The sequence below is a fragment of the Cucurbita maxima genome, unplaced genomic scaffold (genome assembly GCF_002738345.1).
Source record: "Cucurbita maxima cultivar Rimu unplaced genomic scaffold, Cmax_1.0 Cma_Scf00001, whole genome shotgun sequence".
NCBI classification, from domain to species: domain Eukaryota; kingdom Viridiplantae; phylum Streptophyta; class Magnoliopsida; order Cucurbitales; family Cucurbitaceae; genus Cucurbita; species Cucurbita maxima.
The window spans coordinates 5,001,915-5,013,911 of record NW_019272017.1 but is presented as its reverse complement, the minus strand read 5'-3'; the positions used below and the strand labels follow the sequence as shown (position 1 = coordinate 5,013,911).

The 11,997-nt window shown below is 36.7% G+C and overlaps 2 protein-coding genes across 4 annotated transcripts in view; both read left to right on the top strand.

Moving 5' to 3' along the window:
* Window positions 1–569: 569 nt before the first annotated feature.
* LOC111473750 (U6 snRNA-associated Sm-like protein LSm6) lies at window positions 570–7,411 on the top strand. Of its 3 annotated transcripts, none has more exons than XM_023119185.1 (4): window positions 570–749; window positions 4,884–5,024; window positions 6,902–7,015; window positions 7,084–7,411. In XM_023119185.1, the coding sequence occupies exons 2-4, from the start codon at window positions 4,910–4,912 to the stop codon at window positions 7,125–7,127; spliced, it is 273 nt and encodes a 90-aa protein (XP_022974953.1). In that variant the 5' UTR covers window positions 570–749; window positions 4,884–4,909; the 3' UTR covers window positions 7,128–7,411. The 3 variants fall into 3 exon arrangements, with proteins under 3 accessions (XP_022974953.1, XP_022975016.1, XP_022974991.1); XM_023119248.1 differs by having other exon boundaries at window positions 573–749; window positions 4,881–5,024; XM_023119223.1 differs by having other exon boundaries at window positions 573–749; window positions 4,871–5,024.
* Window positions 7,412–11,607: 4,196 nt separating this feature from the next.
* LOC111489267 (transcription factor bHLH111) overlaps window positions 11,608–11,997 on the top strand; it is a 2,386-nt gene continuing 1,996 nt past the window's right edge. Inside the window, exon 1 of the mRNA XM_023137403.1 lies at window positions 11,608–11,972. Coding sequence (XP_022993171.1) covers window positions 11,713–11,972 — 260 coding nt within the window. The 5' untranslated portion in view covers window positions 11,608–11,712. The remainder of the gene's footprint in view (window positions 11,973–11,997) is intronic.

Genomic DNA, 11,997 nt, shown 5'->3' with positions numbered 1-11,997 from the left:
TCCATATACTACAAATTTTTTAAGTTATTACTTAACACGATCGTCATGCGTAACGACTCATTTTTTTAGATTTTGAATCACATACCACTATGTAAACTCTAGACCATAGTATGGTGAAATATAGGTTAAGCTTGGCTAAAAATCCATACTTGATTCTGGGAACTCAAAGGTTAGGGTCTCATATCAAACCTTCATAGTAGTCGGTTTAACTGACTTTTGGATAACAAAAAGGTGAGTTGATCTGCTTTGATCTAGGAAAAAGGCCAATGTACATGTAACACTTTCATGTAGAGAAAGATAGGCTTACCATGTTCCGAGTTTCTCAAAGCAATAAATTTTTTGTTATTTTAACTTCAAATGAAACATAGTTATATAAAATTTGAAACAAGAATATTGTTTAAGATTAATTTTTAATTGTGTAAATAAAAATGTGAAAATATTTGAAAGTTGGCATAATTAAAATATAGAAAGTAACATAATAAATAACTTAGGGGTATTATCAATTAAAGAAATAAATAACTAATGGCACGCAAGTTTCCGTAAATAATAGTAATAAAAAAAAAATGATAAAGACAGCAAAATAATTTTGCCCTAACCTTCCTCTTCCTCCCGCTCTCTCGCGTTACTCTCCCAGTCTGCGACAGCCTCCTCATACCCTCTCTGCTTCTTCCTTTCTCATCCACCATCGCAGCCAGAAGCCGACTGGAATATCGACGCTACATCTTCAGTCCTCTTGTCACCATTTCGTGGTATTATATTGTTTAGTTCTAGTTTCTTCGTCTAATGGTTGATTCTTGGGAAAATTTCTGAATTCTTGTATTTGCTTCAAATTTTCATTTTGGGGAAACTGACGGTATTTTCTTGAAACAATGTTAATTTGTTTAAATTTCCAATTGTCGTATATGTTTGCGTTTGATTTCAGTAGGGGACTTGTTTATATGAGCGAGTCTCTTTTTTTTTTTGGTTGGTTTTTGTCGATATCTTTGTTCTGTTTGAAGGATGAAAATCTATTTGATGTTCGAAGGCCAATTTAATTGATTTTAGGTAAATATAAGATTTTTTTCCGGAGTGTATCTAATGTGAGGGAAAACTGTTGTTTGTTTGCGGTGGTGTCGAGCAAAGGAAGAAAAACGACTTTATTTATTCTGAAAGGTAAGGATAAAGGGGGTTGGGGTTCTTTTAGAGGTGTGTTATCTAGCACTCCTCTCGACTGCTCCATATTCCTCAAAGGATAGAGTCGTCAGTAGGGCGATTCCTTCGTCTAAACTAGATTCTTCTGTGGTGATTGTGCTAACTTGCTTGTAACTTTGGAGGGAGATAAAGACTCGGAGGTGGGTTTTGGATTCGATGTCTCAGATGCTGTTTTGTGGAGAAAGGAAAAGGCGTCAAATTCTTTGGATATTATTGATTGTTGTGTAAGGAAGCTTTTTGGGAGACCTAAGAACTAGGGCTTTATGTGGAAACCTTGTTGTTTTTCTTTGTGAATGAGCCTTCTATTAGGAAGAAGTTGCTAGATTTTGGGAGAGGAATAATCCTTGATAGTGCTATTCGGTTTCGTCTACGGGATGAAGAGAGGGTGGTTGAAAATATGTGAACTACGTTTGAGAAAGGTTGGGTCAAAGTACTAGATATTTTCCCATCTTTGCACAATTGGGTTGGTTTAGGGATTGACAACTCTGTATGTGTAGGGGGGATGTCAACTTGGGGGGTGGGGGAAGTGGGAAGGGTCGACAGGAGGATTAACCTGAAAGAAGGGGCTTTTCCCATAAGGTTTGTGTTAGTGGGATTGATTTCAGGTGGAGATAGATGCTAACTTGAAGAAGGTGTGCTTTCAGGTGAAGATATCTAGCGACCAGGTGTTTCTAGCAAGAGATGACGTGGATAGTTTTCAACGTACAAAGTAGCCCTTCCGGGTAAGTTGTCTAATAATGGCCGAAGTTGTGAGGGGAGGACAAGTGTTCAATTTCTACACTCTCAGAAGTTAGTTAGGTTTGGGCCTCCTCCTGACTTTGGGCCCAACTTCTTTTAAGAAAGATTGAGCCTTCTTCTTTTTTAGACCCAAACATCATTAAATCGTTGAATACAAGTCAGCCATTAGTTGACATGAAGGGTGTTAGAGCAATTCCGTTACCTTTTTTCACTTTGGGCAGTGGCCATCATTATGTTCCACGCTAGCAACAACTAGCATGCAAGTCGAGACGGTAGTTTGTAACTCCCTAAGAGCCGAATCCTTCTTTATTTAGAGTGCCCTTGTGGACGTGTCCCAGTCTTGAAAGTTGATTGTCCTTTGACTCGGCCAAAAAATAGAACTATAGGTAAATCTAAAGAGGAGGATAGAATGGGATAGGGTGCTCAAGAAATTTGAGTTTTCGGTTTATTATGAGGGAAGGAAAGCAACAATCATGGTGGGATTTCAAATTTTTAAATGGAAATGATTCTTGGAATGTATGAAGTTTGGGAGCAAGGAGAAAGGAGGTTGGTTAACAAGGTCCTTGCATAGGAAAACCTCGACATTGTCATTCTTATTGAATTCAAACAAAGGAGTAGTTCTAAGGAGTTGGCCAATAGTTTATGAGGTAGAAGAAAGGTGGTGAGGGTGTGATGGGAGTTTCAAGTTACCTCGGGAGGTATTTATACGAGTAGGATGGCTTGGTCTTTGGGAATGGTTAAAGGGGTCCTTTCAGTGTTGGTTTCCTTTAGCTTCGAAGGGGGTGAGGGGTGGGTTCCTGGGGTTTATGGGCCTCCTAGTCAAAGAGGAAGGAGTTTTTGGCATGTGTTGGGTGTTGGGTGGGTTGTTTAGCATATTGCCCTCTGTTGATGTATAGTAGGGGACTTTAATATGGTCGGTAGCCTGCAAGAGAAGAGCTCAGGAAGGAGTTTTTGGCATGTGTTGGGTGTTGGGTGGGTTGTTTAGCATATTGCCCCCTGTTGATGTATAGTAGGGGACTTTAATATGGTCGGTAGCATGCAAGAGAAGAGCTCAGGGAGGAGTGACGAGATCTATGCATTTTTTAAACCATTTTATTGAAGTTGGTCAATGGGAGATTCATCTGGTCCAACAATAGATACAAAAACGTATTGATAGATTTTTGTTCTTAGAAGGTTGGATGGAAGTGTTATGTAATGCGAGGCAATCTTAGGTCCTAGGGTTACCTTGGAACATTGGCCTCTCGGCTTGAACTTAGGTCCAGTGAAATGGGGTCCTGTTCGTTGCAAGTTCGGGAACATGTGGCTATCCTCCATCTTTCAAAATTTCCTTCCTTCAATGGTGGCAATCCGAGGCTTAAGGAAGAGGGGAGGGGTTTCCCATTTGGGGAAAACCAACTTAATTAAAAGGGAAGATGAAATCTTGGAAGGGACTTTAGGGTCAACAAATAGGAGATTTTGGGGAGACTTCAAGCTTTGGACAGGTTTGAAAAGATGGAGGAGGGTTTATCTGAAGCTGTGAAGTGCTCGGGAGCCACTGAATTTGAAGTTTGAGTTTGGAGAAATTGTGTGCGTGAGTTGGATTGAAAAAAGATAAGAACTTTCAACTCCATTGATTAGGAGTTTGAAAGGTTTGTTAACTGAGGACTATGAGTTGAGGGGTTAAAAGGCACTTCTACTTTCCAAAAGCCCGTGGAAAGCAATTATTGTCTGATCTTCCTCTTCTTTCTTAGTTTATTCGTTTTGACGTTGGAAGCAAGCGTGATGCATATTTTTTGAGGAAAATGGTTGGGGGATAGACTCGTTTATATTATTTATCATCCTTCAGGAACTACTTGATTGCTTCGATCCTTGGTTAGACAGATTATTCAACTTCTTTCTTTGGTATCTGCCGATCGTTGACCAATAGGGCAAGCTCTTCTCTCCTTTCTCTCTCTCCTCTTTTTGCCTTAGGTCGGGGGTGAGGGTGGTGAAGGGTGTGATTCCTGCCTTTTGGACTCACTATTTTTTTCCAATGCTTGTCCAATCCTTTCTTGGTGGGTGATTTTATTTTCTTCTTAGTTTGGAAGGTAAAGATTTCCAAGCAGATGAAGTTCTTCACATGACAAGTTTTGCATGGAAGAGTTAAACTCCTGAATCAGATCTTGGCTAGAGGTTTTTTAGTGGTTGGGCCTCTTTGTTGTAGTCCTTGGAAAGCATGTTGTGATTTGCTTGGGTTTGGCGCAAGTTTTTTTGAGGTGTTCAACTTTAGTTTTTGAGGAGCTTTTCCTCCGTTTTCCATTTTGTAATAATACAACTGGGGTGTGCTATTTTATGGGGGCTTTGAGATGAGAGAAATAACAAAATCTTCGGAGGGTGCCAGAGTTCTTTTGGTAATGCTTGGTCACTTGTTATATTCTCTGTTTCTCATTGGGCCTTTGTTTTTAAGCTCTTTTGTAACTATTCACATGGTCTATTTGTTATTTTTTATTTTCCTTGTTGGAGCCTTTTTGGTCACTTCCTTTTTGTATGACCATGTATTCTTTCATGTTTCTCGAAGGAAAGTTTTAAGTTTTTACATTAAAAAAGAGAATCAATTTGGTCTTCTCATTCCCTTATTGATGCATATATTTGCAGAAGGATTGAGGTTCATAAACCGTGATGTTAAGGTTGTTCATATTCATTTTACTTCAGATTTTAGAAAGCCAAAGTATACTTTAACCTTATTCATTTTCTAGCTTTTTCATCATCGTTCTTTTGTGAATACTCTTTACTGTTTAGATATTCTTACCTCAGTGGTTTCTCATTTTCATTTTTGATACGTGTAAAATTATCTGTCTGTCTTATCCTTTGACTATGGGGGCATGTTCATTTGATTATTTAGTCTGCTTGGTGATAATAGCTCTTCATTTCTTTTATATTGTTTGATGGTGTTGAATAAATTTGATTACTAATATCTGATTAGGTATAAAAAGTAGGTTGTGCAGATAGAAAGAAACCAGAGATGAGTATTGGTGGTGAAAAAGGATCTGTGTCAACAAAGACACCAGCGGACTTTCTCAAATCAATTCGGGGCCGTCCCGTAGTTGTGAAACTCAATTCTGGTGTTGACTACCGAGGTATATTTGCATGTTCAATTTTGTTCCATTTTTATTCTCGGAGTTGTATCATTACTTTTAAGAATATGTTAAAGTTGAGAGAAAAATTACCTGCAAATGGAGGCTCTGTGAAACTTTTTTTTTTTTTTTTTTTTTTTTGTCCTTTCATATCTTCTCTTTATTATGACCTTACTTGAACATTGTGTGTTCCGTACGTTGTACTGCTTCCTTCGGTTCATATATTCTCTTTATCAATTTCTTGTTCTTCAACTCTGACTTGCTTGTAAAAGATGATTTTTTTAATAGAAACTGAGCTCCGGAAATGAAGAAAAAAAAAAAAAATGAAGGAATAAAAAACATGCATACAAATAAGTGCCCAAAAAGTGGAGCCGAAGTCAAAACTAATGCCTTGGTAGAAAGGGTCCAATCCAAAATAATTAGACCAAGAGAATAATTAGAGAATCTTTTGAAATTGACATTCTCCCACTAGAGTATGTTTGAGACAGACGCCTAGAGAGAGGCACTAAACATGCCAAGAGCCTTCACATCTCCTAACATCTTCCCAAAATCTGTCAATCCCTCCAAAAAAATCTCTTATTTTTCTTCAACTAAATGCTCCATAGAATAGGCAATAAACCAGTCTATCGAAGCTTCCAACCCTTATCTCGAAAAGGCAGATGGAATAAGGTCTCCTCCATGATGAGGCAACAATCTGAGAGGAATGTTGGGAGACAATCTTCATGGCAAGCCAACAAGTGTACTTTGGGCGTGGCGACCGTAGGAGAGAGGAACAATAGGATCCTTAGCATTATATGTAGCATGATAGTAAGGATGTTTAGTCTCTTGTTTTTCTCTGAACATTAGTGTCCTGTACTTTTTTTAAAAAAATTAATATTTAGGTCTTATTTTGCTTGATTGGAGTCCCTTTTGTGGGATTTTATGTGTGGCATGACAGTTAGGATGTCCTTGTCTTCTTTCACTTTTTCCCAGGAAAATGTGATTCATTTTAAAAATCAAAATCTGATAGAAATGTTATTAGGAATATTATTTGGACATCAAAGTATATATAGTGGGGGTGGGAAATAGTAAAGATATTTATGGGTTGATTTAGTTGTCTCAAGTTTGAGTGGAGGTCCAAGTAGGCCTAATTAGTCGGGAGTTATTGTATTCCTCATCTTTCAATACTATTTTAGCTATTTGGGTTCTACCACAACCGCTGTCATGGCCATGCACACACGAAAAGTCTCCAAAAGAGTTCCAAATCCTTATATCATACTTGGAACCCTAGAGAATATGACCCAAATCCTTAGACACACCTCCTTGGCAAGAATACATAAATGGCTTGAATAACGTGCCCAAGAAATGATTGTAGAAATGGGGAACGACCACAAGGAGGAAAGCTGGTACAAACAACAAAACAAGTTACCAAGGGGATTCTCACCACCAAGGAAATAGGTGTTTGAACAATTCTTAGATGAAGCAATTAATGAAATTGGAGAAAAAGGGACCACCCAAAGAGATGGATTTTTTAGGGTTCTTGAAAGTGCCTCCCAACCCTCTCCCTGAGGTTCGTTCGAAAGGTCGAGGGTCATAAGTGCTTATTATAAACATTTCGCTACCAAGTATTTGCCCCAAAGGAAACTATTTAGCCAGAAAGCCTCATTATGAATCCTCAAATTGCTGACCTAACCCTCCAAACTCTTATGTCTTATAACACTCTCCCGACTAACCAAATATGAACCGCCCCCTTTTCATCACCCCCACAAGAAACATGAACATTTGTTTCACAAATGATTTGGTGTTAAACATGATCCTTTGTCCTCCTTTGTATTTGAAAAACAGGTAAAATTTATATTGAATTCTAATGTGAAAATCCCATTATATGTTTCATTGCAAAGGTATTCTTGCCTGTTTGGATGGATACATGAACATAGCAATGGAGCAGACCGAAGAATACGTAAATGGGCAGTTGAAAAACAAATATGGCGATGCTTTCATCCGTGGGAATAACGGTAAATACAGTAGTGTTTGAAAATCTCGATGTTTTGAGAATAGCCTGAACGTTGATGTCTTAATGCAGTTTTGTACATCAGTACTTCGAAGAGGACAGAAGGGTCTTCTTAGCGTAGCTAAGACTCCCGACGGGAAATGCCACATCCTTTGCAGTACGTGATGTTCCTTCAGTCTCATGCTGTAAAGTGAGAGATCAATCGGAATTGGAAACTCATCATTGAAATTGTAATGTACAATGACGTAGAATCCACCCATGGCGCTATGCTGTTATTGTTCTTGTGAACAACTTCGACAAAGAAAAAAAAAAACTTGTTTAGTTGGAAATGGAATGCACATTATGAACCTTTGGTTTTTTCTTATTGAATTGCTAATCTGATTTTCCCTCGTGTTTTTTACATTATTTTTCATTCATCTTGGTTTTCTAATGGGAAACATTTTATTTAGTATAGATTTAGAGTTAGTATTGCATTTAATCATGAATTTGTCGACATTCATAGATTACATTACTAATTTTTATAGTAGGAGATGGTAGGGATAGTTGTAATTTTATTTTTGAATTAGTTAGGTTGACTTTGACTAAAATATATGTTCAACTTTCGTAGGAAAGAAGGTAAAAGAGAGTTTGTGCAAATTAGTAAGATCGAAAGGTACAAAAGTTAGAACTAGTTAAGTCTTGAACCTTTGTGTTGATCTTTTGCTTTGCTGTTGCAAGGGTGTTTGATCGTACATAGAAAGCTTGAAGACCTTTGGTTCGTGAATTGACTCAAAATTTTAGTTGGATTGAGTTAGATAGTTCGAATTGGTTAGGTGAGATTTGTCATTTATTATCTTGTTACGAATAAAGAATAGAAAAGTAATTAAACGGTTGACATTTATCTGATTCCAAACAATTATTTAAAAAATGATCCTTCAAAAGAGGCGTGACCCATTTTTCTAGAGAAGTCAACATCTATAAATTTATTTACTGTCCCTTTGGTTGCATAAAGTTGATGCTAAATTCTAATTGAGATAAAAGTTTTTTTTATTAAAAAAAAAAAAAAAAGAAAAAAAGAAAACCCCCACTAACCCAAATCTTCTATTATTTTACTCACTTCCCTTTTCTTTACCAAATCGATTTATAAAATTATTATTATTTTTTTCCTTTAAATTCTTTCAAATTAATTACTTAAAGTGTTTTGCGTGCAATTGCACGATAGATCTTTCGAGGCTTTTGTTATCCATTTTTATTTGTTGCCAAAAGTTGGTGGGACCACACTTTTGTTCTCCTTCGACACGATGCCCTTCCCCAAAATTTCATAATTCCTTTGTTAAATACAAAAAAATAAAAAAGCATTTTCATTCATTTTTAATACTTATTTTTAAATATGTTTACCAAAATTATATTTTTATAATTATTAAATTTGATTTTATACCGGTACAACCAAATAAATCTATCATCGTACTTTTTAAGGAACGTAGGGTAAAAAACATTATTCATAATTTTTTTCTAAATATTAGTCGATGACTCTTTAGTAATCCCCGTATATTCATACTCACGTGGGAGCTACTTCTGTACCTTCCAACTATTCCCTTAATAATAACATGATAGCATTGCATATCACATGAATCTAGAGCATGTCGTTATATCATCTAACTCATTTAATACAAATATGAACTCTAAACGTTAAGTGACGACTCGTTAATTTTGTATAATCATGATGGGTGCGGTTCTATTCTTCTACCGACTACAATAATATTATGTGAACCTTTGTCACTCTAGACAAGTTAACTGTTAGAGACTGAACGGTTAGCCTCTAACAACTCCCACATAGTAACACGAAACCCATAAACATGAATCATAGGAAGGTATTGAATTCCATCATTTTTCAGTCATATACTAACTAATAAGTGATACTTAAAGCGGACAAAACTCTAATAGACATTCATATCAACTCGAACATCCAACTCAAACAAATCGCTCGTCTATCTCGAGATGCATGCATGCAAGGTTTTTAGCTTACAATTTCAGTGTTCTTCCTCCTACGAGCTCGTTTCTTCTTCGATCGGCTTCACTTCCTTGTTCAAACTAGTGCAAACATTAGATAAACTGGAGGGGATGAAAATGGCAGACTATGAACGATAAAATCAACATGGAATGGTTGGGCGGCTGTAATATATATATATATATATAAAATAGTGGTTTTTGCTTCGGGGAATTTTGATAGGTTGGAAAAGCAAGCGGACTTTATTTAAAAAATAATAATTAGTTAAGAGGAAAATGAATTCCACTTGCCCATTAACACACCAAAACAATATTAGTCTCCAATTTGGATACAAATCCTTTTAAAGAACTTCAAGGGATGACGAACCAGACCACTGAAGCTGCTGGAATTTGGCTCACCATTTTATACTATTGTTTACTATTTCAAAGGAGGTACCAATAATCGAACCGACCTAATCGAACCGATCTCATTGAATAATTTTGCACCTTCAAACATAGAATTCACAACTCAACCCAACTTTCTATTTTTGAGTATCAAACATTCACACGTCACAAAGCATCGCTAACATGATGAGTTGTAACCCTATTTTAGGGTTGGACGGGTTGACCCAACCAAAAATAAAACCGAAATCTTATAGTTTAGGTGGGATAGTGCGAGTTAATCGAATTCTCGAATTCTTTGAACACTCCTACCATAACCTATGACTAAGTAAAGATACGGTGTAAATCACTTTTGAAGAAGTTTTTTTAGAATTTCTTGAACCATTTTTCATTAAAAAAAAGGCAATAAAAACTGTTTGAATACGCTAAGAATGTGATGGGAAGAAAGTGAGCCAAGAGTTTTATCATCTTTTGATCTAATCTTTAGCAAAAGTTAATAGCGTCTTAATAATGTGTGGCTTAGAACATCTTTGGTTGCACCATTTCCATTCATATTAATTTACAATTTATCCAAAAAGTGGTGTTGACATGCAACCAATAATCATCCAAAGTCAAGAACACTAAAATAATGAAGAGAGTTGCAACCCTTTTTACCAGAAAAAACATAACAAAGTTGCACGCCCACTACTCCACCTTATATATTTTTGGTTACCCAATCATAAACATCATAATCTTTAATTTCATAAAATTAACAACACTTTAGACCGAAAAATGAGATGTTCTATCGGAAGAGTTATGACTCTCGAATTTACGAATTTGGTGAAATAATCGAATGAATGATTCAATAATAGAGTTAAGGGAGGGCACATGACCCTTGTGTTGTCCGAGTGAGGATATAAAATAAGTTTTATCCGTATAATATATGGATCATATAGGAGAGTTCAGTGATTTAATTCTATAGAGGTGTCCTAATTATCGAGTAGTGGAACTCAATATATGGAGTTGGAATTTTATGAGTAGAATCGAACTAACGCTTACTAAGAATATTTAGTGATTTTGGCTTACACCAATGAGATAAGGGATCTTACTATTGAAACACATTTGAATTGGGTTGAATGATTTGTATGGTGTAAGAGTGACACACACCCTGTAGCTTATCTACATATAATACTTATAGACGTTTATGAAATTTCTATGATGCAATCCATGTATACTACGATATCATGTTCACGTTATGCCTTATGAGACAATTGATAAATTATGTACGATAAGAATGAATGATATGTCATGTACACATGCATGTCTCATAGGAAAGTTATATCATGAAAAGTACGGAAGTATGATGTGCTATAATTTAAAAATACGAGACAAAATGTTTGTTGTATGTCATGAGTGTGGAATACTTTCTTATTATGTTTTGTCCAGACGCGTACCCAAAATATGATACCTGCTCCTTTATTTCTGTTGGTTTTCGATAGTGCGAGCATGTGTACCCAAGTAGGTTACCCCAAATTCGAGTGCTTAAGAGTTCTATAAAACGTTCCTGATGGAAAAAAAAAAAAGTGAATGAAAAATCCCACTTAATTGAATTGGGTCTATGAATCTAAGAAATAGTGAGAATTTTTTATATCTCTCAGTTCGAAGTCCTTACACATCAGGAATACCCGTTTGCCCTTTGTAACAAGAAGTTGATCTTGTCCTTTGAGGGATAAATCAACCACTTGACGTCCATTTGATGCATCCACCACAGTTATTCATATCCTCATTTTTTTTCTTTTTGTATTATTTTACTTATTATACCTAATATTATATCATTATAAACATTAGTATTACTCTTACTCCCGTTCGAATAAATCTGACTCCACCCCTTCCTCTGTTCTACCTACGTATATCAAATATTTTAAGTAAACAGCTTGTTCTAAAGTTATTGGGGGAAACTGCCACGTGGGATCTCATAATTCATCCTCTTTTGAGGTCTAGTATCCTCGCTAGCACGTGTTCATCTTTACAACTAATGTAGAATCTCACGATCCACTGAAAAGACGAGTTTAGAATTAAATAGAGAAAAAAAAAATTAAAATTCACACGCGCAAGGAGAAAATAGAAAAGAAAAACATGGCACATTCATTGTCTTTTTTGGTGGCCCCCAATGAGCATTAATATTATAATATCCCCCCACCAAACTTAGTGGAATAACTGAATCAGCATTTTTTATTGTCCCCTCCTCCCTCTCTCCTCTATATTCCATTTCCCTCTCCTCCACCCACAAACACAAACACAAACACAAACACACACCAAATTCACAACAACAAATCGCAGCTCCAAGCACCGATCATGGCGGACGACTGCACCGACAGCTCCGTTGCCACCTCTTCCACTCCGCCCAACTGGTGGAATACCCACAATCACCACCACCACCATCATTATAACTCTAACTCCTCTTGCGACGACGACGTTTTCATCTCCACCTCCTCCTTCACCAACGCTTCCAATCACTCCGCTCTCACCCTCGACTCCTCCTCCTCCGCCGCCGCCGCCGCCCACCTTCTTCCCCACCACGCTTCCGATCATCATCTCTGGACCCAAGTTTTATTGTAATTTCCTTTTTTTTTTTTTTTT